Raw genomic sequence first — 23,305 nt, forward strand, 5'->3', positions numbered from 1 at the left:
TCTTAATGTCCTCTCTCTCTCTCTCTCTCTCTCTCTCTCTCTCTCTCTCTCTCTCTCTCTCTCTCTTTCTCTCTCTCTTTATAACCTTCTGAGTCCATGTGGTACATGCATGGTTGGTGGTTATGGTGTTCTACACCTGCCAATGAGTACACCCCTGAAGAGGGTGACACCCCCTCCTTCAATAGTCATTAATTGCCAATAGCTCTTCCCTTATCCAGGAATAGAGCCTCAACCTCTCCCACATCCATGCCTGAATGCTGGCTGTCTTGATCTTTTGCAGTTTTTGTGCAGGTCACCATAGCCGTTGTGAATTCCTGAGTACCATGGCCATGTCCTGCCCTGAATATAGCATTTCTTAGCACTTTCTTCCCACCCTTCAGCTCTCAAATTCACTGTGCCCTGCGTCTTCAGCCTTGAAGAGGTTAATTTAGATGCTGTCTTTAGGGCAGAGCACTCAACAGTCCCTTAGTCTCAGTTCTTGGGTCAGTTCTACTGTTCTACAATGACTGCTGCTTGCTGGAAAAAGCAGTTTCTCTAACCAGGGTGGAAAGCAGCACTAATCGGTGCATTGAATCATAAATATTTAGCAGGCGTTTTGACACCATGCCCTTTTAACAAAACAACGTTAGTCTTGTTTTCCCAAATTTACATGAACGCTTCCTGTGCAGTGGGCCTTACATCCAGTCAGAAAGTGGGTGGCTATGCCCATATCAGTCATACTGCTGTTGTACCAGTGGGCACGCATTGTCTGGCAAGCGGGTATTGTAGCATGCAGGGTCCTCTAATGGGGAAGTCACTGATGCCTTTCTGTCTCATAGCATAGAAGCTTTTAGCACTATGAAGCGAGCCAGTAGGAAGCTCCTAGGTCAGTTCCAGCTTGGTTTCTCTGTGTCCTGCAACCAAAGTATGCTATGCCTTCAGCAATAGCATCTTACCGACTTGTTATGGCAGGCAAGCAAGAACAATGGCAATAGTATGAGTTCTTGGGGGGACGGGGAGCTCTGGGGTCACTCTGACCAGTAATTCATAGGGAAAGATCCTTTATTAACCCATTTCAAGACTTTATTATATAAAGTGATGAACCAATCCTAAAAGCATCATGATTTCTCCTTTCAAAGGTTCTTTAGCTACTTAAAAATGTGGATGCTGATTTATCTTTAGTGTAATGACCTAAAAAGAAAGCAATGGGTAACTAAAGGGAAGGCAGAGATAGTGGGTAGAAGACCGAGAGAAGAAAAAATAAAAGAACAAGCTTTAGGGATGGGGGCCCTGGTGTTTCTTCAACCAGGGATTACCATGACTCTTCATACTCTTAGTTCTGTAATGAATTGACTGGACTGGTTTCTGAAACCTGTCTCTCTCTCTCTCTTTTTTTTTTTTTTTTTTTTTTGAGATTTCATGCCCTACAGAATAGCCCAGCCCTGATGTTTAAAATTAAGAGAACAATTTCCCATGAAGTTGTACTTGTCACTTTTTCCCTTCAAGTCCTAACAGCTTCTAACAGGTATGAGCCCTTCCTGTAGCAGTTCCCTTTGATCACCAGCTCTCTAAAATCCACCCGCACACTCGGGTAGTTTTGAAATTTCCTTCCAAGCTAGTGTTATGACCTCAGGCAACAGTGAGTTGGTGAATTCTCCAAAGACAAAATCCTTAGCTTGTCCGAACCAGTCTTTGCTCTGCTGGAACACGGGAGGTTGTTTACTTGGCAACTTCACTGGGATCAGATCGGTCCAGTTGTGTGTGGTTGCCTCACCTGTGCAGAAGACTTCAGAAGGGCACGAAATGGGAAATCGAGTCACTTCAGGATTCTCTGGCATGGACGTTGTCACAGCACACACTGCTATCAACTCCAGCTTGGTTTGTGGATGAGGCAAGAAAGACAACTTTGAACACAGGTTAACCATCTCTGAAAAGAGCCATAGCTACGGTCCCACACTTCTAGGGAGTGTATTTCCTTTAGGGTATCAACAGTGACACCTCTAACTTTTATGTCTGGATGACCTCAGAATACCTTCTTTTCTTTTAATAATTTGAACTTTTAATAGTTTTCAATAGCATTATTAGTACTTATTTTAAAATACCATCTCATCATTAGAGGGAAGAAAAAAAGAAAAATACATATGTTTGTTGTATCAATCCTTTCTGTTCCAAAAGCATGCTATAGTAAAATGTTCGTCATCTTAGACAGAGAGCTTCTGCTTCCCACTTAAGACACTTTACAGAGAGACTCCTCATGCTACCCTTTGGGGCCACTGCTACCTTCTTCTCCTTGCCCTCCTGATGCCTGACAGCTGTTAATCCATTGTCCACTCTACCTTTGTCATTTGAAAACGCTACACAAATGGAACCATATAGCAAGTCACTTTTCTCAATGATTATTTTCACTCAGCTGTCTTGGATCCACCTGGATTGTTGTAGAGACCCCCAGCTGTTCCTTTTGGTTGATGAGAGCAGTATAAAGCCTGTTTTCCCTGAGAAGTTGGTGGACTATTTCAATGTGTCCTTCCTGGCTGTGATTTTCTACTATTAGCATGTAGGATGTGACCACTGGGTGAGATTTTATGACCATGAGATCGTTCTGTGATATTATAATTGTGAATTACTACTAACCCTAGAAGTGCTTTTCAAAGCAAAAAAGTACTCAGAGAACAATTACAAAGCACTTATAATGCTAGGCAGCAGCGTGATTAGAGAAGCTTATAGAGCAAACAGACTTGGGTGTATTTTTCAGCATTAATTCTCTTTTTTTGTGATCAGAAAATGACTTCTCTTTTCCCTGCCATTAAACTCTGCCCTAGCAAGCGCCTAAGGTAAGGAAAGCTTACTTGAAAGGGAGCAGGCGATGCGGTTTCCCAGGCTCCCAGTCACCATCCTGTTTGTACAGACATCAGTTGTACTTGGTGATTCACTTGAAGTGAATGCAGCACTCCAAGCAAACTTTAGCAAACTCAAGTGTTGCTATGGCTACGATATGGTTGCAGTATCTCCTCAGAGTTTCCTGTGTTGCAAACCAGGTAAAAATATAAACAGGCAATAAAACCATTAAAACCTAGAAAGACCTTCCGGTCATGGGTCATACCTTTGGATGTTCTCCTGCGACACTTTCCTCCCCATGCAATGGCTCCTTCTCAGGAATGCTCCATCTCACTTGCACTTCCCCCATAACACCATGTACCATGATATGACACAGCCAAGTGACCTTGTCAGTCATTATCATGCTCTTGGGACCTTGAATCTACAACACTGTGAACTAACTAAGCCTTTCTTTAACAAGTTAGCCCACTCAGATATTTTATACCAGAAATCTCTAATATAGTTGTCTATTTCAGAATTTCTGTTACCAATTTGTTATTGTTCCTTTAATATAGAAAAGATCTTGGTGTCTTAAGGATTTCAAGAAACATTTTTCTGTCTTGTCTGTACTATAAACTCCTTTTGATCATGCTGACTTAATTAGAGACCATTTTCAGTGGTGGAATTTGGAAGGAAAGTGATAATATTCTTCTTCATGGAAACCTGCAGTTAATTTGGTTATACCATTACCTATAGGAGGTTTCCCTATGGGAAACTGGTGGAGATAGGACTCCATACAACGCATCTTTTATGGTCTGGCTCTGCAGGGGACCACATGCCATCTTCCAGTCAATCACTTTGTACCTGTCTATAGTAACTTGCAAGAGAGAATTCACAGAGACCTTTTAAAGAATTCATTAAGTATGGGTTTTATATGGAGAGATCATGAAGGCTAAACATATAGCCTTTAGGAATGTCAGAGGAAAAAAGAATAGAGCAAAATCATCTTTTTCTAGTGAACTTTTCTTACTAGGTACCTTGGAGCTGGTGGGTTGTTAGAGGCATATTTGTATATAAAACCAAGTGCCCTTACCATCCATAATTTTTCTTATTTACCTAAGAAAAAAATATATACTCCAAAAAATCCATGATCATTGACTGAAAGAGCACCTTTTAGGTTACACTTTAGACATCTGTGTAGATGCCAAACATTTGTTTGAAATGTTGGAGCAATATATAATAGTTGGACTGACAAACTAGAGCATTTGATCTAAGGAGGAAGTAGTGATAAGGTGGCTGATACTATAAAAGTCTTATCTTGGCAGTTTGCTGTGCGAGGAACACTTCAGTCCTCCTGCTGCCAAACGGGACTCATGACATTGCAGCGATGATTTATTCACGAAACGTTGAAGAGTTCAAAACAAGACTGGGGTAGTCTTGTATGACCCTGCAGAAGTAAATTATTCTGTTTAAAAATGTACATTGGTTTGTTGTCTTTTGAGATTGTCTGTGCCTGAATTCCAGAATAGCGAGATTTCCATCCCAGCTCTTGCATAATAAAAGCAGCACTTCCACTTAGCAATGCTCTTGAAGTGGATGCAGCACCATAAGCAAGCTTTAGCAATTGTTGCTATGGCTACAACATGGTTGCAGTATCTCTCCAGAGTTCCCTCTGTTGGAAGCCCAGTGTCATAGGACACACCCTTGGATGTTCTCATGGGACCATTTCCTCTCCACGCCATTACTCCTTCTCATACATGGGCCCGTCTCACTTGCACTTGCTGATGTGGCAGAAATGATGCTCCCTGGTTTCTCCACACAGCCTTTGTCTTATTTGCATCTCCTCTCTTGCTTCATTGTCGTCTTCTCTCATACTCTTAAGATCCCATTTCCCCACATTAGTAGATGAGATCTCTTTACATGGTAGATGTTGATTCTTATTTCTTCTGACCCTGAAGCAAATATTTAACTTGTACAAAAATCCCTTCTCTCATTTTATAAACACTAGTGGTTTTGTGTTCTCAATTTATTTTTACTTATTTTTTATTTTTAAAATCTTTGGAGAAGTTTATTCCTGACCATATTTCAGATGTATATTTACCCAGATCCCCATCTTATCTCTATTTAATGCTGAAAATGTTGTATCAGCATATAGTAGCAGAGTATACAATCCCCCTCCCAAAAAATGGTTCCCTACAGCAACCATTTATTGTTGTGATATCACCCTCTGTTAGAGACTCAATTCTTACATAGCCTAAGGTTTGTTTCAGCTCTTCAGCCTTTACAGCACTTTCTCAATAATTATTGGTTGGGTAAGAGACTATTTTGTTTAGCTCTTTGGCTAGAATCAGATATTATATTTATATGGACATTACATCCTTAGGCCAAATGCTACAAGATTCTCATTCTCTCTCTCTCTCTCTCTCTCTCTCTCTCTCTCTCTCTCTCTCTCTCTCTCTCTCTCATTTAATTTGAAAGGAATGCACTTCTCTTTTAACAACAGAGCCTCTTAAGGCCTAAACTTTAGACGAATTCTCCGTGTTTAATGTTTAAAGATGCAGCCACTAAGCTGCATTGTGTCCATAAAAAGGGTTTAAACTCTATGAAAGGCTCCCAGTACTATAAATATTCTTCTTGAGCACATTTGGAGCTAACATGAGCAAACAGCTCTTTATTTTATGTCAGCCTTCAGTACGCTAAAAAAGTACATGTTCAGGGGTAAGCTGTCCTGACACTAAAGCATGGTTTAAACTAATTAATGTTTATATTGTAGAGTATCACATGGGACAACTTTTTTGAGTTATGTACTTATGTACCTGTCCTTGACTACGAACTCCTCTTTATGAAGGAGATTGAAAATTATTATTTTGATTTTCCTTGCTGCTCCGAGGCAGAAATGAGTTTTTACCTTTTAGAGTGAGACAGCTGCAGGTAAAGAAGTTGGCAACGCCTGGGAAGGTTAATTAGAGCTAATTATAATATGATTGACCTAATTTTCCTCCAAAAAGTTTAAGCGACTCATTCTTTGTACAGCGGAGATTTTATTTTTTTTCATATAAACTAAACCCTGTTTTCTGAACTTACCAATTATCCATGTTACACACTTTACAAAACAACAAAAAAAAGTGTTGCCTCACACACTGCAGAATAAGGATTGGGTGGAGTTGGAGTAAGCCTTTAGGATTTTATCATCCTTGACAGCATTTACTGTCTTAATACGTGTTAAAAAGGACGTGTAAACAAATCTTCAGTGCAAAAGTAACATAATTGTCAAACAGTGAAGTGCAACATTTAACTTTGATATTTACTTCATTCTATTTAGATTTTACATAATCTCAGTTGCTTGATAAATACTATGAAATGAATCTTTTAGATTCTTATGTAGAGGTGTTTTCGGCACATGTGTGAATCTTTGTGTGTGTCATCATGGGAAACAGTTCAATGTACTAACGCTAGAAGCTTTCTTGGAAGCTGGTAGTGGGGAACTTTGAACTATGGAGCAGGAGGATACATTTTACTGTGGACCATGTTTGCAGCTGGAAGCTGACCGATGACTGAGGTAAACTGATCCTTCAGAAACGTGAAGAGCACATTGCAATGGCAAGCACAGTAGGCAAGGCGAGCTCTCATGCGGCTGTCATCCCATGTACTAGATGGTAAAAACGCACATCTGCTGTGAGGATACGAAAGGAAGTAGGAAATGCCTGCGAATTGCACCCTGAGGATTTCACAAGTGTTTAATGGCTGATGGAGTAAAGTGGTACAGTCTTTAGACTTAGAGTACCCATGAAGATAGGAAGAAAGGTGGGGGCATAGAGATAGATAATATGTTTTCTGTGAGCTGGTCTTGGTCTTACATGCCTCCTGTCCTAGCCTTCGGATGACAGAAGCAGGAGGGTCAACTCAAGTGTGAGACTAGCCCATACTACGTTGAGTTTCAAGTCCAGTTTGGGTTACACAGCCAAAGGGTGTCTCCAAAAGTATTTTGTGAAGTTAGAGTCTTCTGTAAATTCATTAACATTATTGGGTGTGTTGTTCATTCATTTATGAATGTATCTGCAAAGCACATTGAGATCATCCTTTCAGACAGCTAAAAAATAAGTCAGGTACACAAATTAAGTAGACTGGCCATAACTTGCTTTTAAACATTTCTCGTTCACCAAACAGCCGTCTTCCTGCAGCAAGCCCTAATCTTTTTGAAAACTGTAAATAGGATCAAAGACTAAGACCGGCTTTCCAGTGAGCGAATGTCGGAAGCTGATAAGAAGCATTCTCAGGGCTTGGGTAGCATAACTTACTAAAAACATATCTCTTTGCAATCTGCTGTTTTCTCCTGTCAGCCACTGACATTTGGAAGATTTACTGATTGGCTTATAAATTACAGAGCTTGTATGTGTTGTGGACTTCTGAGCTAATTACACGTTTGCAACTGCAGTTAATACTTCTACTTCGGGGAACTGTTAGCACTCATACCTACAGAGAGGATAGTTTCCCGTAATTTTTTATTATTAAAAAAGGCGTGTAAAAATTACATTTCCAGACAGCTAGTATTACCAATTAAGTACCTCAAGAAAGTCCTTACTTAATAAATTACCTGGTCAGCATAGATGATATGTACATCCCCCCCCCCCCCTGCAGCTCCTACAACACCTCCCAAAAAAATAGTAAAAAGAAACAAAGGAAGAACTAGAGCAGGATGGTAATAGTTTCTTTAACCTTCTTGGAAGAGCTATTATGGTCTTATAGCTGTTAAAGCTCACTCCATAGATGAACATACTGGGTCTTACAGAATCATATAGACGGAAAATGAGAGAAAAGTGAATCTCAGCTCTAAGATACTGACCTAACGAGGACACGTGCAAAGGTACGCTTTTGTACTAAGCAGGTTTTTGTTTGTTTTGTTGTAGATCATGTTACTCTGTGGGTGAAGTGCTGCATCTATGAAAATATACAGCACAGCGGCCTTTAGCTAAGGCCAGAGTATCTGTGGCCTACAAGGATTATCATCAGCATGCATTTTATTTTCAAAGAAGAATTTGGCCTTGTCTCTCCTAAAGATTCACTGCAAAATTGTGGGGAGGCAAACCTTTATTTAACAAAGAGGCACTGTGGACTGAAGGCATCTCCCCATTGTTGCCCTTACTAAAATTCTGATTGTACATCATCTTCAGGATTTTCCTCCACTTCATCTTTCGCGATTTTCTTCCACTGAGTTCAGTCCTACTACTTAGCATTTAAAAGCATGTTCTGGCTGGTTTTCCCGACCTGCTATTTATTACGTCTTTGTTTTTCTTTTAAGATTTCCCTCTGTAATCTGAATTCTGCCTCTTACAAAGTGTATCAGTAAGTGACTACTGTCTTTGTCCTAATTGGGATTTCATGTTGATGGTGAGGCCCTGAGAAAATTCTAGCTCAACTGTTACTGACATAGGAGGCTTTGCAGTTATTTATTAGAAGACAGCCTGGGAGGAAAAGAGAACATGGATTGTTGTGATCCTCTCGCTAAATCCGGCCCACTGCTGTTATCTTTTCTTTACTGCTCTCTCTAAAAGGCATCGTTCAGTGCTCTAATCTTTCAAGCAGCCATTCAGTGGGAACTGGGCTAGAACCTTGCTAAGGGGTCACATTCACCCGCCTGACAGGTAGGCATTTACAAAAGAAATGGTATGAATTTATTCAGCATCAAAACCTCTGCATCACTTACCACCCAGCCGTATTTCACACCGTATTACCGTCATTGCACTGCAATAGCTGCACAAATCCCATCCAGATTCTTCATTTAATTAACCAGCATTCTTTGAACAAAAATAAAAGTGCTGTTTTTATGGAGGAATAAAAGCTGCACGATGCGAGTGTGAAGAGGACAGAGCATCAAATTAGTGATTCTTCACTGCAGCCGGGGTGATTCTCCCGCCCTTCCTCCTCACTTCAAAAGCTTCTTTTTTTTTCTTTTCCTTTCTCTTTTTTTTTGATTGAATAGAAAATGGGGATCAGTGCGGTGTCCTCAAATGTGTTTGAAAGTCTGTTGTTAAAACCACATCCTAAGCTAGTGCAGGGCTGATGCTGGTGGTAACTGGTACCTAAAAGTTATTTTTTATAACGTTTCCTGTAGTTGACCAGTTAGTATATGAACTAGTAACCAAGAGCATAAACTCTGTTCACTAAACTGCATGAGTTCAAATCCCAGCCTTGACACTAAACTTTCTGTGCTTTGGTGCCCTGTCTTTAAAATGAGGATGATTCTAGACATACCCTATAGTGCAGTGTGCAGTTAGCTGACTCGACACACACAGCCTCTAGAACAGGACTGGTATGTTAAACTGGTGCCTCTAGCGTGCACAGCAGCAATCGGGTGGGAAGCCGTCCCAGGTCTGTCACTAGTAACTTTCTTGGTTACCTGGGCTTGGACTGACAGGTGCCGTACATTAGGTAGATCCCCCTCTCTCCTCCGTACTCTCACTTCTAAAGGCACTCTGACGGTATAAGACAAGTGTTTTCAGATATAAGGGAATCAAATTCTTTGAGTGACAGGTATAGAAGACAGCTGATTTCTCATACTGCTCCACTTTGCACCCAGCTGCCAGGTTTACCTTTTAAAATTAATCTGATTTATTCATTTGTTTATATAGCTCTTCTAACAACAAACCAACTAAAACCCTGTCTTCCAATAGGATCCCTCTACCTCAGTCAGAACCCACCTGGCATGGTTTCTCATGTGCCGCGTTCCTTCTTGCTCATTTGTTCATGTTGGTTTTAGTTTGTTTGTTATTATTTTATTTTCTCTACCACTCCTTCCTCCATTTATCTACATCATACCTTATGCTCCAGGCTGAGCCAGAAGGGTGTAGGTATTATTTACCCTTTTGTGTTGGATTTACATCATATCCCACAGCTGTCTGTATGAAGTAGATGCTGACTTCCTATTGTTGATGACCTAGCCTGTTCTACCCCCAATCTGCACTAGAACTCTAACTGCCTCAGCTACCATCTCTTCTCCAACCCTGGCCAACCGCAGTTAGTTTTACTTGTTCCCTTCCTCCTCTTTCTGCTCCCACCTGTGTCCTCCCATAGAGTTTGTTCTTAACTAGGTAGAGTAATGCACCCCCTTAAAACTTAAGCCAGTTCCTATCACTTCTCTATTCAAGGCCCTCCAATCCCTTCCTGCCTCACTCTGAGGGAAGCCGAGCTCCTTCAAATGGCCTGTGAATGCTCTTCAGGCCATCCTGTCTCCACACTCACCCGTGTTACCTGTCTGCCCTGGTATCCTCCCTATGTCCCTGTCATTCCCGTACTGTTCATTGCTTCTGCCTCTCCTACTGCCTCGATGTTCTCCAAAGATAAAAAGCCCAATCCGATCCCAGGCCCTTTACACATGTGCTGCTTTTGCCCAGAAAGCTTCTCCTCGGGGAATCATGGCACGGTCCCTTCTGTGGGTCTCTAGACAGTGTCTTCTAACTGAGATCCGAACTCATGCCCAACCTACTGTCTGTCTCTCGACACTGGAATGTTGTTTTTGAAGGGCGAGAGTTTTCCGTGTATGCTGTTCATGGGTATTGCAGAGATTGGCATATAATAAACACTTATTGACTGCTGAGTGAAAACAGACCCTTGCGGATACCCCCACACCCACGCTTCTCTCAGTACTTCATGCTCCAGCAAAAGCGAATGCTCCATAACAGCTTCAAGAACGTCAAAATAGCCATAGTTTAATATTAGCCATGACAACTGGAGCAGAAAGTTCCATTACAGAGAAGAGAGGTTCCTGCACTCTCTAAAGAAGAGTTTTATGCTATAATAGCTGCCATGCTAAATTTTATGGGTGTCCTAAGGGACTATGACCTAGCAACAAGGCGCATTTTGAGAGAGCAAATGGCTTTTGCCACCCTAACCTTCCAAAGTGAAAAGTATAGCTAGTGTTTGGAGCATTTTTTTGTTTATTTGTTTTGTTTTATTCTGTCATTCAAAGACAATACAGTGATGAAAAGAGATCATTAGTATTGAAGCCAAGCAGACCCGGACTCAAAATTTGTCTTACTATATGCCCTTGTTCAGCTTGCTCATGAATAAATGGTGTTTAACCCATTGTCTCTTGAATATTGGATCCAACAGATAAACAACTATAAATTATGCTACTGTCAAAACAAGAAGTAATAGTCTGATATCCAGGAAGAAAGCTTTGCCTTGGTCTTGGTCCACCACGAAGCCCCAAGGCACTGTAAGCCCCTCCCCAGCATCTGATGAAACTGAAGTAGCCTCCTGAGAACACAAGCCCCTCCACCTATTCCTTTTTCAGTAGCTTACTCTTTTTGTCTTTTGGATCAGTTCCTATTCATCTATTTTGGATTTTCAATTTTCTTTACCTTCCTTCATTTTTCCAAAAGCAGTGCTAGGTGTGTGATGCTAAAGATTCATACAGAATCTTTATACAGGAAAAAAAAATTACACAAAAAAATTCCAAGAAACCAACAGAAGACAGGGCAGCTAGTTCACATAGTGAAATAACATGTTGACTAGTTTTTAGGTGAAAGATAAAGAGCATAGACATGTTAAGCTTTGGAGTCATAACTGCCAAAATGAGAAAAATACTTTGTGTAGACCTCAGAAGTATGTTTTGTATTTTCTTCACTCCACACTAACTTTTAACTCCTTAGGAAGCCAAAGCTGTCGCTGAGGAAACACGAGCTCTGCGAAGCCGGATCCATCTTGCTGAGGCTGCACAGAGGCAGGCGCATGGGATGGAAATGGACTATGAGGAAGTGATCCATCTGCTGGAGGCTGAGATCGCTGAGCTAAAGGCTCAGCTTGCTGATTATTCTGAGCAAAATAAAGTAAGCAAACAGCCCTCTCTGGTTACCATGGTTTCCTTGCCACGGTCATGTATCCTGTTTTCATTTTCTTTTCATCTGCACGTCTAAACTAGGTCAGTGTTTGTCTTCTATTATTCAATGATAGGATGTTGTGTCGTGAAGAGGGTGGCGTGGAAGTTGTGAGCCTGCCGTCATCCAGAAAGCCTGGAGATGGAAAAGCACGGGCCCCGAATTAATTGGGTCACTGGTCAACATTGTTCCATTCAGCCATTCAGGCCTGGAACTATTTAACATTTAATTGATGGCACTGGTTTTCTCTTTCTGTTTTGGAGCTTGCTAATTTGTTTTGTGGTGATGGAAGGAGGGGATTCAGGGGATGAGTTTTGCTCTTTGATTAGAGAACTTGGGGCTGTGTAACAGTTAATGAAGTTTTGCATGAGGCCCACGACGACTAATGAGAAGAAACCAAGTTTGAATTTGTTTTGTTTTGTTTCTTTCAATGGAAGGAGTACTCAATTGGACTCCTCAAGAACAGCTCTTAAATTGCAATACAAGATCCTAGGTACCTTGCAGGAAGCAAGCTGAACATCTCTATCTATGTGGAAATTGTCTACAGTGTACCATCTTTAGTTATGACTAACCTTCAAAAACATAGTAGGCATGTGTGTGTGTGTGTGCGCGCGCGCACGTGTGTGTGTGTGTGTGTGTGTGTGTGTGTGTGTGTGTGTGTTATGTCACTGAAAGTATAAACTGGAATGATTTGAAGCAGGTATTTTATAGCTTTGTAGAAATTCTTCAGTTATAAGTAATGGATATTTATATCTCTAGCCCATTCAGCCTTCAAGAGAATACAAGGCAAATTTGAGCTGTTTATGAATATTTATGCATATAAGGCTTACGTTCTTTAACATACAAAATGAAAGTGAAAGTAGTTTGAATAAAAAACATTTTAACAGACAATAGGAGGTTTTCTTTGCTGGGCTCTGAAGAGCCCTCACCATTTCCTGCGTATCTGGCCATCTAAACCAGCTCTCAGAAGGCTAGAGAACCCACCCCACATTGTGCAGACCTTGAGGAACACATAGCACTTGAGAAAGCAGCAGCTCTTAGGAATGTCAGTTACAGACATTTGTTTATCTGTGTACATTTCTAAACAACTGTGGCTGTGCCGTGTAACCTTAACCTTATTGTGAAACTATTGTAGAAATTGCCAAAATATTAGAAATATTTTAAATAAAATAACTAGTTACTTTTAAAGCGAAAGTTGCCAGTGTTTGGTAGTTTAAAATTTTTGCTGTTTTTTTTTTTTATGACAGTGGAGATTAAAGTAGGATCTTATATATGTTAGGGTGGTGCTCTATTGTTGAGCTACTCGTTAGCCCTGTATTTTTAAGTAATTATACTTTTAAGAGCTTTGCATAAAACTATTCCAGTGTTTTTTGCTTTGTTTGTTTTGTTAGTTTATAAATGTAGCATGTATGAGAGGGGGTGTTTGGAGGTAGGAGGCCATGTGCAGTGTGCACATGGAGGTCAGAGGACAATGTGGAGTCAGTTCTGTCCACCAGCTTTTTCGTAGGTCCCCAGGCTGGGGCAGCAGGCACCATTCCCCACTGAGCGACCCCTCCAGCTCCCCGTGTGCTGCTCTGTTGTATAAAGCTTCGGTTATTGCATTATCTCCTCCTCAGTGAGAAATATTTTGGTCCTAAGTTGCCTGGCAATATAATTAATTCATGTTCTTCCTTTTTGTAGCTTTATATGGGATGTCATAAGATCCCTTTTAATAAGAGCCTCTCTAAAAATCAGTGAGTTTTTTTTAAAGAAGAGATATTAGACATAAGCATCTCAACATTCAGTATTTTCCAATTTCCATACCAGAAGGGAAGAAGTGACTTTTCCAACTGTGTGTAAGATTGCTTAAGGATCAGTTGGCCTAGGTGCTACAGAACAAAGATTGAGATATTTAATTATCTGCTTTTACTTATTTTGTTTGTGGAGGGGGCACAGATTGACTAGCATGCGATTGCATGTTTGTGTGCACTTGCCTGTTGAAGGCAGAAGTCATCGTCAGGTATCTTTCCTAGAGAGCTCCCTGTCCTTTTGAGGTTAGGGGAAAGGAGTGTTTATAGACATTCGCACTGGGACCTGCAGCACCAGAGATCCCGCTCTTGTCACCTTTCCAGAGACGGATGACACATATGTACCACTCTGCCTGGCTTTTACATGGTACAGGAGGTGGAATTTGGGTCATAGAGTACACAGCAACTGAGCTATCTCTAGAGCACCTAAATATTTGGTTTTTTAGACTTAGATTCTTTCTGTAATAATGCTTTTATTTATTACTATAATTTTCCCTTAAATTATCCATATATTTTCTAATTTATATTTGGACTTTTGAAAAATGCATCTGAAACATAAGAAATAAAACATTATTGAGGCTGGAGAGATAACTCCATACTTAAGAGTACTTTCTGCTCTTGCAGAAGACCCAAGACCTGTTCCTATCATCTGGATTGAGTAGCTCACAACATATAACTCCAGCTATAGGGGGATCTAATGCCCTATCTGACCTCCAAGGGCAACCACACCCACACATACACTATACATGCATACATAATACAAAAATAAAAACAAAGATTTTTTTTAAAAGTAAAATAAAGCATTACTGATACCTGTGAAGGACCACAATACCCCTCTCCAGATTACACCCACCCACTTCCCTTGCCCTCAGAGTTCACTACTTTCTTGGATTTAGTGTCTACCATTTTCTTGATGATTTTAATACTTGCATATCTACTTCCTATTTTTTAGTTTTGCCTGTTTACCAGGTTAATTTGTGGTTAGTTGGTGTATTTCTCTTTAGCCTTCATTTCATTAATTACCACCATGTAGTTACCCATTCTGTATTTGATGGGAAGTCTTATTATTTCTGTATCATTCTACTGTGAACCATGCTCCTGAGAACATTCTGATGCATAAAACTTTCTCCGCATGTGTAATTGTTACATATGAGAAGTAGTATTGCCAGGTTGAATGATAATTGCATGTTCAGCTCTATAAGTAAGTGCCTAATTGTGACTGAAAGTATTTTTAACTAATTTGTATTCCCATAAAGAATGGATTAGAATTACCATTCACCCCTTACTGGTCCTTAACTTTCTTTTATTTTGGATTTTTATTCATCTGGTTGGTATAATCATTGTTATGCCAATATGGTTTAATTTGGATTCCCCTAGTTACTAATGACTAACATAGTGGTGTTCTGGAACCCATAGGCACTGGCTCATGAGAACTCGTCTCTTCTCACTGCCATGTTCACTCATGGAGGTTGGAAGCTTGAATCAATCTTGATGGACTCACTCATATCCCCAAATGCTGTAAACCTGCAATTTGCCTTTCCGTTCTTGAGAGTAGTTGGTTATATATTTATGCATTCAGTAGTAACTTATTTTTCTGAGTGAAATCTGCTTTTGTATCTTTTTGCTGTTTTCCCATTGGGCTATTTGTCTTTTGCTTAGAGACATGTAGTGATTCTCCTGGCTACTAATCCTTTATTAATTTATATATTATAAAACTACTCTCTCAGACTTGTGGCCTCTTTTCTAGTCTATAATTAAATAGAAAGGAGCTCTTAATTTTCATGAAAACTTACTGTCTTACTTTTATATTACTGTGCTAAGATACCATGACCAAGGCCACTTTATAGAAGAAAAAGTTTATTTGAGTTTTTGAGTCCGTGACCATCGTAGTAGGCGTCATGGCAGCAGACAGGCAGGAATGGCACTGGAGCAGTAGCTGAAAGCTTGCACGTTGATCCACAAGTATCAGAGAGAAAGCTAACTTGGAATGTCCTCAACATTTGAAGCCTAATGCCTGCCCCCACTGACATACCTCTGCAACAAGGCTGTAATGTACCTCCTAATCCTTCTCAAACAGTTCACCAACTGAGGACTAACCATTCAAATATGTGAGCTTGTGGGGCCATTCTTATTCAGACCACCACACTTATAATTGTTCCCCTCTGGTGTCTTTTTAAAGGTCCTTCAATCTCCAAAGATACAAAGACATTTGTTCGTATTTGCTTCTAGAAGTTGTAAAGTTTTGATACTTCTATAACTGGTTTTGTAGCACTACACAAGATGGAGAACATTCTTATTCTTCCATTGTTCCACATGAATAACACTGCCTCATCCTTCACTTACAAATCTCATTTGATAACTCACCTGGATGTCATTTCTACCCGATTCTAAGGTTCCATGTGGGTGTGGCTCTCTATTCTCTTTCACTGGTCTACATTTTACTTCTGAAGATAACAGTTTGTTGTTTACTATGTCTTTTATGATAGTCTGATCATGCTGTCTACCTATTTTTATCCAAGAGTGTGCTAGCTACATGGCCCTCTTATCACATATTCTGTATACTGCTCTACATACGACCAAAAAATGATTGCAAATTTTACTGTAAGATCATTAAATATCTAGATTAACTTAGGAAGAATTTTTCGCCCTTATTTATAAATGCCACTGAGGCACAGAAAGGTTCTTTTTTTTATTAAAGGTTCTTATCTGTGACTAGAATCTAGTTTCTAGGATGATAACCCAGAAGAATTTGCTGATGTTTCTTTCATGGATTAATGTGCATTTGGTTCTTGCAAATGGTCAAAGTGAACTTGATAAGATATCTGCCATACCAGGTACTTTCCCATGTTTTTACCAAGGTCAAGGACATCAGGGATTCAGTTCCTCCCTGTTCATAGTAATATCTTTGTGTTCATGTTTTTAATTTCATTTTACATTCCATCCACAGTTCTCCCACCGCTTCTCCTGCCTCCCCCAAGTCTCCCTAACCCACCCCCATCCACTCCTCTTAATGGGTAAGGGCTCCCAAGGGGGGTCAGCAAAGTCTGGCACATTAAGTTGGGACAGGACCAAGCCTCTTCCCCCTGCATTAAGGTTGAACATGGCATCCCACCATAGGGCATGGGGCTCCAATGAGCTAGCTCATGCACCAGGCATGGATCCTGATCCTACTACCAGGTGCTTCACAGATAGTCCAAGTTTCACCACTGTCTCCCACACATGGAGGGATTAGTTTGGTGCCATGGAGACTCCACAGCTCTGGGTCTAGAGTTCATGAATTTCCACGAGCTTGATTCAGCTGTCTCTGTAGATTTCTCTATCATGATCTTGACCTCCCTTGCTCTTTCCCGGAGCTTGGCCTTGTGCTTGGTTGTGGATCTCTGCATCTGGTTCCTTCAGTTGCTGGATGAAGGCTCTTTGATGATAGTTGGGGTGTTCACAAGTCTGATTATAGGGGAAGGCAAGTTTGGGCACCCTCTCCACTCTTGCTAGAAGTCTTAGAGGGGCAAACAAAAAACCCAGAATAGCTAAAAACTGTATAAAATAGCTGTATAATATAGAAACTTCCGGAGGTATCACCATCCCTCACTTCAAACTCTACTATAGAGCTATAGTAATAAAAGACAGCATGCTATTGGCATAACAACAGACACATGAGCCAATGGAATCAAGTCAAAGACCCTGACATTAATCCACAGACCTACAAACACCTCATTTTTGACAAAGAAGCTAAAATGTTACAATAGAAAAAGGAAAATCTTTAACAAACGGTGCTGGCATAACTGGATATCAACATGTAGAAGATTACAAATAGATCTATATCTATTCCCATGCACAAAGCTCAAGTCCAAATGGGTCAAGGACCTCAACATAAATCCAGTTACGTTGAACCTGATAGAAGAGAAAGTGGGAAGCAGCCTTGAACACATTGGCACAAGAGATCACTTCCTAAATATAACACGAGTCTTTGTGTTCTAAAATGGTCAGTATTCAGAGAAACATACTAAAATTGCTCTTGGGATTTCCTTTCTTTAATCTTAATTATATATTTTGAAATAGTGCTTTTAGATACATTAAGACTTGGGTTCATCCACCATCTTTTATGAAAATGATAGGATTCCGTCTAAACTATTTTCCATTGACCCTGAAATAACTACTTACTTTGTTTGATATTTACTTATATATGTTTAAAAATTTGTTTGCTTTTAACTTTTCAGTTTCTGTTCATTTCAGTTATGTCTGTGGCCAACGAAAGTTGGAAACCACCACCCCTACTTTCCCTTCCCCCAGCATAGACATTTATTAGCATTGAGCTTTAATTGGAAATAACTTTACATTTATAAACTTTCACTTATTAAAGTACCTGGCTCATCTTTTTCTCTGACTTGTTTAATATGGCTGTTCATGTATTCAAGTTATTTAACTGGAATTTTTTATTAATTCAGATATCTTCTGTGCACCCCTACCCAGTTACATTTAATTCCCTTTGCTATTTTCAAAATTATGTACAGTCTCCAAATTTTATCTATCTATCTACCTATCTATCTATCTATCTATCTATCTATCTATCTATCATCATCCCAATTGCAGTTTCTCCTCCCTTCTGTCCTCCCACCCTTCCTAATCCATTCCTCCTCTATTCTGTTCAGAGAGTGGCAGGCCTTCCATGGGTATCAACAAATCATGGCATATTAAGTTGTAATAAGACTAAACACCTCCTCTTGTATTTAGGCTGGGCAAGGCAATCCAGTATGAGGAATATGTTCCCAAGAATCAGCCAAAGCATTAGGAACAGCCCTGATCCCATCGTTAGGAGTCTCACAAAGAGACCATGCTATACAACCGTCACATGTATGTAGAGGGCGTAGGTCAGTCTCATACAGACACCCTGATTCAGTTGATTCAGAGTCTATGAGTTTCTATGAGCCAGGTTAGTTGTTTCTGTTGGTTTTCTTGTGATGTCCTTGACTCCTCTGGCTCCTACAATCCTTCCTCCCTCTCTTTAGCAGAATTCCCTGGACTCTGCCTAATGTCTGACTGTGGGTCTCTGCATCTGTTTCCATCAGTTACTGGATGAAGGCTCTCTGATAACACTTGGGGTAGTAACCAATCTGATTACAGGAGATGGCCAGTTCAGGATATTTATCCATTATTGAAGTGAGATTCCCCTCTGTATGCTGTAAATATGTTTTATTGCTATTGGTTAATAAGCTGCTTTCAGCCAATGGCTTAACAGAGTAAATCCAGGCTGAAAGAGATATTTATAGAGAGAATAGATGGAGTCAAAGAGAAGCCATGTAGCTGCCGCCAGAGACAGATGCCTCTGCTGGAGCCCGGCCATGACCTTGTGGTGATGCACAGATTAATAGAGATGGGTTAGTTTAGGACATAAGAGCAAGCCAGAAATATGCTTAAGCTATTGGCCAAACACTATTGCAAATAATATGGTTTCTGTGTGATTATTTCAGGGCTGAGCAGCCGGGAATGAACAAACAGCCTCCTCCAACACACTATTGCTAGGAGTCTTAACTAGGGTCATCCTTATAGATTCATGGGAGTTTCCCTTGCATCAAGTTTCTACCTGACTCTGAAAAGCCCTCTGCTTCCAATCATCTCTTTCAGTACTCTCCCCCTACACCCACCCACCCACTCCAAACTAATCCCTCCAGTTCCCATCCCCAGCCACCCCCAGTCCAACCAGGAGATCTGTTTCCCCTTCCTAGGGAGATACATGTGTGCCCCCTTGGTCCCTCCTTGTTACCTCTCTGGGTCTGTGGATTCTAACCTGTTTATCTTTTACTTTACAGTTAATATCTACTTATTGATGAGTTTATAACTTGTTTGTCTTTCTGGGTATGATGGAGGAAGGTCTTTGGTTAATTATAATAAAGAAACTGCTTGGCTGGCCCTCATAGGTTAAAACATAGGTGGGAGGAGTAAACAGAACAGAATACTGGGAGGAAGAGGAAGTGAGCTCAGACGGACAGCTCTGCTCTCTGGAGCAGAGACATCATGCCCCGCTCCCAGGCAGACACACGCCATGAAGCTCCGACCCAGGATGGACGTAGGCTAGAATCTTCCCGGTAAGACTGGTGCTTACAGATTATTAGAGATGGGTTGATCGGGATATCAGAATTAGCCAGTAAGGGCTAGAGCTAATGGACCAAGCAGTGTTTAAATAAATACAGTTTGTGTGTTGTTATTTCAGGCATAAGCTAGCCATGCAGGCGGCCAGGGTGCTGGGGATGCAGCCCCGCCGCTCCTCCTATCACTACATGGGTATGGATTGTCTCACTCAGGATGATTTTTTTCTAGTTTCATTCATTTGCCTTCAAATTTCAAGATGTCATTGTTTTTAACAGATGAGTAATACACCAATGTGTAAATGTACCATATTTTCCTTATCCATTCTTCAGTTGTGGGGCATCTAGGATGTTTTTAGGTTCTGGCTATTACAAATAAATCTGCTATCAACATAGTTGAGCAAGTGTCCTTGTAGTATTATTGAGCATCCTTTGGGTAAACCCAAGAATGGTATCACTGGGTCTTGAAGTAAATTGATTCACAGTTTTCTGAGAAACCACCATATTGATTTCCAAATTGGCTGTACAAGTTTGTACTCCTACCAGCAATGGAGGAGTGTTACCCTTGTTCCACATACTCTAAAGAAAGAGCTGTCGTTTGTGTTTTTGATATGTGGGATCTATGAAGAAATTTGCTCATTTCTTTTAGATTTTCCAATTGTGTAGGGTACAAGTTTTAGAAGTATGACCTAATGATTTTATGGATTTCCTCAATGTCTATTGTTATATCTCCCTTTCATTTCTGATTTTGTTAATTTGGATATTCTCTTTTTGCCTTTTAGTTAGGTTAGAAAGGGATTTGTTTATCTTGTTGATTTTTCTCAAAGAACCAGCTCTTTGTTTCATTGATTCTTTGTTTTAGCCTATTCATTTCTTTCTTGATTTCAGCCCTCAGTTTGATTATTTACTCTCATTTATTCCGCTTGGATGCATTTGCTTCTTTTTGTTCAAGAGCTTTCAAGTGGGCTGTGAAGTTGCTAGTATAAGACTTCTCCAAATTCTTCATGTAAGCTCCTAGTGCTGTGAACTTTCCTCTTAGCACTGCTTTCATTGTATCCTGTAGGCCTGGGTGTGCTGTCCACTCATTTTCATTGAATTCCAGGAAGTCTTTAATTTCTTTGTTTCTTCCTTGACCCAGTGGTAATTCAGTTGAGAGCTGTTCAATTTCCGTAAGTTTGTAGGCTTCCTGTAGTTTGTATTGTTGATGAACTCAAACTTTAATCCATAGTAGTTTAATAAGATACAGGGGGTTATTCCAAATTTTTTGATTCTTTCAAGAATTGCTTTGTGATTGAGTATGAGGTCAGGTTTGGAGAAGGTTCCGCTAGGTGCTAAGAAGAAGGTATATTCTTTGGTGTTTGAGTGATACATTCTGTAGTTATCTGTTAGGTTTATTTGAGTCATAACATCTATTAATTCCATTATTCTTTGTTTAGTTTCTCTCTAGATGACCTGTCCATTAGTAAAAATGGGGTGCTGAAGTCTCCCACTATTAATGTGTGGGGCCTGATAGGTGATTTAAGCTTTAGTAATGTTTCTTTTTCAAATATGGGTGCCCTTGTATTTGGGGTATAGATGATCAAAATTGAGACATCATCTTAGTGGAATTGTCCTTTAATGACTTTGAAATATCCTTCTCCATCTCTTTTGATTAATTTTGACTTGATGTCTATTTTGTTAGATATTAGGATACCCCCCCCCCCAGCTTGCTTCTTAGGTTGGTTTAATTGGAAAATCTTTTTATAGCCCTTAACTCTGATGTAATGTTTGTCTTGCTGGTGTGTATTTCCCTACTTTGGGTTTTGTTAGTGTGGGATTATCTATTGTCTGTATTTTTGTTGGTGTCGATAACTTTCTTGGGTTGGAGTTTTCCTTCTAGGGCCTTCTGTAGAGCTAGATTTGTGGATAGATATTGATCAAGTTTGACATTGTAATGAAATACCTTTTTTTCTCCATCTATGGTTTTGAAAGTTTTTCTAGGTATTGTAGTCTGGGCTGGCATCTGTGGTCTCTTAGAGTCTGCAAGAGGTCTATCCATCCTCTTCTGGCTTTTAGAGTCTGCCTTGAGAAGTCTGATTTAATTCCGACAGGTCTGCCTTTATATTTTACTTGGCCTTTTTCCTTTGAAGCTTTTGATATTCTTTCTTTATTCCGTATGTTTAGTATTTTGATTACTATGTGGTGAAGGACTTTTTTGTTTGGTCTTGTCTATTTGGTGTTATGTAAGTTTTTGTAACTCTTTAGGTATGTCATTCTTTAGGTTGGAAGATTTTTCTTCCATGATGTTGTTGAATATTCTTTCTGGGCTTTTGAGCGGGGACTTTTCTCCTTCTTCTATCCCTATTAATCTTAGGTTTGGTCTTTTCATAGTATTCCAGATTTTCTAGATTTTTATGTTAGGAATCTTTTATATTTAACATTTTCTTTGACCAATGAATCTATCTCCTCGATTGTACATTCAGTGCCTAAGATTCTCTGTTCCATCTCATGTATTCTGTTAGTGATGCTTGCATCACTTGCCCTCTTCCAGAATTCCCTCAGTTTGTGTTTTCTCTATTGCTCCTATTTCTATTTTAAGGTCTTTAACAGTTTTATTTGTTTCCATCAACTGTTTGCTTGTTTGTTTGTTTTGTTTTCTGGACATTCTTTAAGAGAATTATTGATTTCTGATGTGGGAGTGTCATATATCAATTTGTTGATTCCTTTGGCTAAGCAATAAAGAAACTGCTAGGCCCATTTGATAGGCCCACCCTTAGGTGGGTGGAGTAAACAGAACAGAACGCCCAGAGGAAGAGGAAGTGAGGTCAGACTCCGCAGCTCTCCTCTCCGGAGCAGATGCAGGAGAGACGCCATGCTACCCGCTCCAGGCAGACGCACACTATGAAACTCCAACCCAGGATGGACTTAGGCTAGAATCTTCCCGGTAAGCGCACCTAGGGGCGCTACATAGATGATTAGAAATGGGCTAAATTAATATGTGAGAATTAGCCTAGAAGAAGCTACATAGAAATGGGCCAGAGCAGTGTTTAAAAGAATACAGTTTCCGTGTAATTATTTGGGGCATAAGCTAGCCGGAGCCAGGCGGCTGGGGTATTGGGGACGCAGCCCAGCCGCCGCTCCCCATATTACAACAGATGACGCCCAGACGTGTGGCTAACTGAGTCCACAGAAAGCCTGAGAAAGCTTGGAAAAGAATAGAGTAAAGCATGTTTCTTGTGGCAATTTCTCGGGTCTACTCTGCTTGCTAGAGGCAAGCAAGCGCCTCATCTAAGAGAGGCTTCCTGACTCAGCTTTAGCTGCAAAACCCAGCAGCTCATTAAGAGGTCCTGCCACGAAACACTTAAACGGTGTTGACGAAAAGCTGAACGCATGCTTTTCGGTTTTCAGCCGTAGCAGGAAAAAAGCTGTACCGTTTAAAAATGCCGGCTTTCTGGGCCATCCTGACAGGGCAAACTCTGACTGTTTGAGGCAGGAGGGCTGGCTACCGAGAGAGGATTTGAGTGTTGTCTGTTGTAGCTCGCTGGCTGGCAGGGACCTTGAAATGCTATAAACATGGCTACAGCCAGTACCTCAGCCGTGAGGCTGGAAAGCTAAGGATCCAGCCGGCAAAGCCACGCCTTTAGTCCTACTGATATTGCTCAGTAATTTAAAGGCTCTTGTGGTCAGAAAAAGAGAGATATACAGTAAAGAGAGCGTCAAAGAGAAAGCAAAATTTTAAATGATTTACTGTGTGTTAAAAATATATGCAAGCTGAAAGTTGAAGTTC

The 23,305-nt window shown here is 40.4% G+C and overlaps 1 protein-coding gene across 2 annotated transcripts in view; it reads left to right on the forward strand.

Moving 5' to 3' along the window:
- Stxbp4 (syntaxin binding protein 4) overlaps window positions 1-23,305 on the forward strand; it is a 153,221-nt gene that overhangs the window by 63,664 nt on the left and 66,252 nt on the right. Inside the window, exons 11-12 of one of the 2 annotated variants that reach the window (XM_075991117.1) lie at window positions 11,445-11,621; window positions 19,372-19,431. In XM_075991117.1, the coding sequence (XP_075847232.1) occupies window positions 11,445-11,621; window positions 19,372-19,383 (189 nt within the window). In that variant the 3' untranslated portion in view covers window positions 19,384-19,431. Of the gene's footprint in view, window positions 1-11,444; window positions 11,622-19,371; window positions 19,432-23,305 lie in introns of those variants that run through there. The other variant, XM_075991116.1, reaches the window with a different exon arrangement.

The sequence above is a fragment of the Microtus pennsylvanicus genome, chromosome 11 (genome assembly GCF_037038515.1).
Source record: "Microtus pennsylvanicus isolate mMicPen1 chromosome 11, mMicPen1.hap1, whole genome shotgun sequence".
In the NCBI taxonomy this organism is placed as follows: Eukaryota; Metazoa; Chordata; class Mammalia; order Rodentia; family Cricetidae; genus Microtus; species Microtus pennsylvanicus.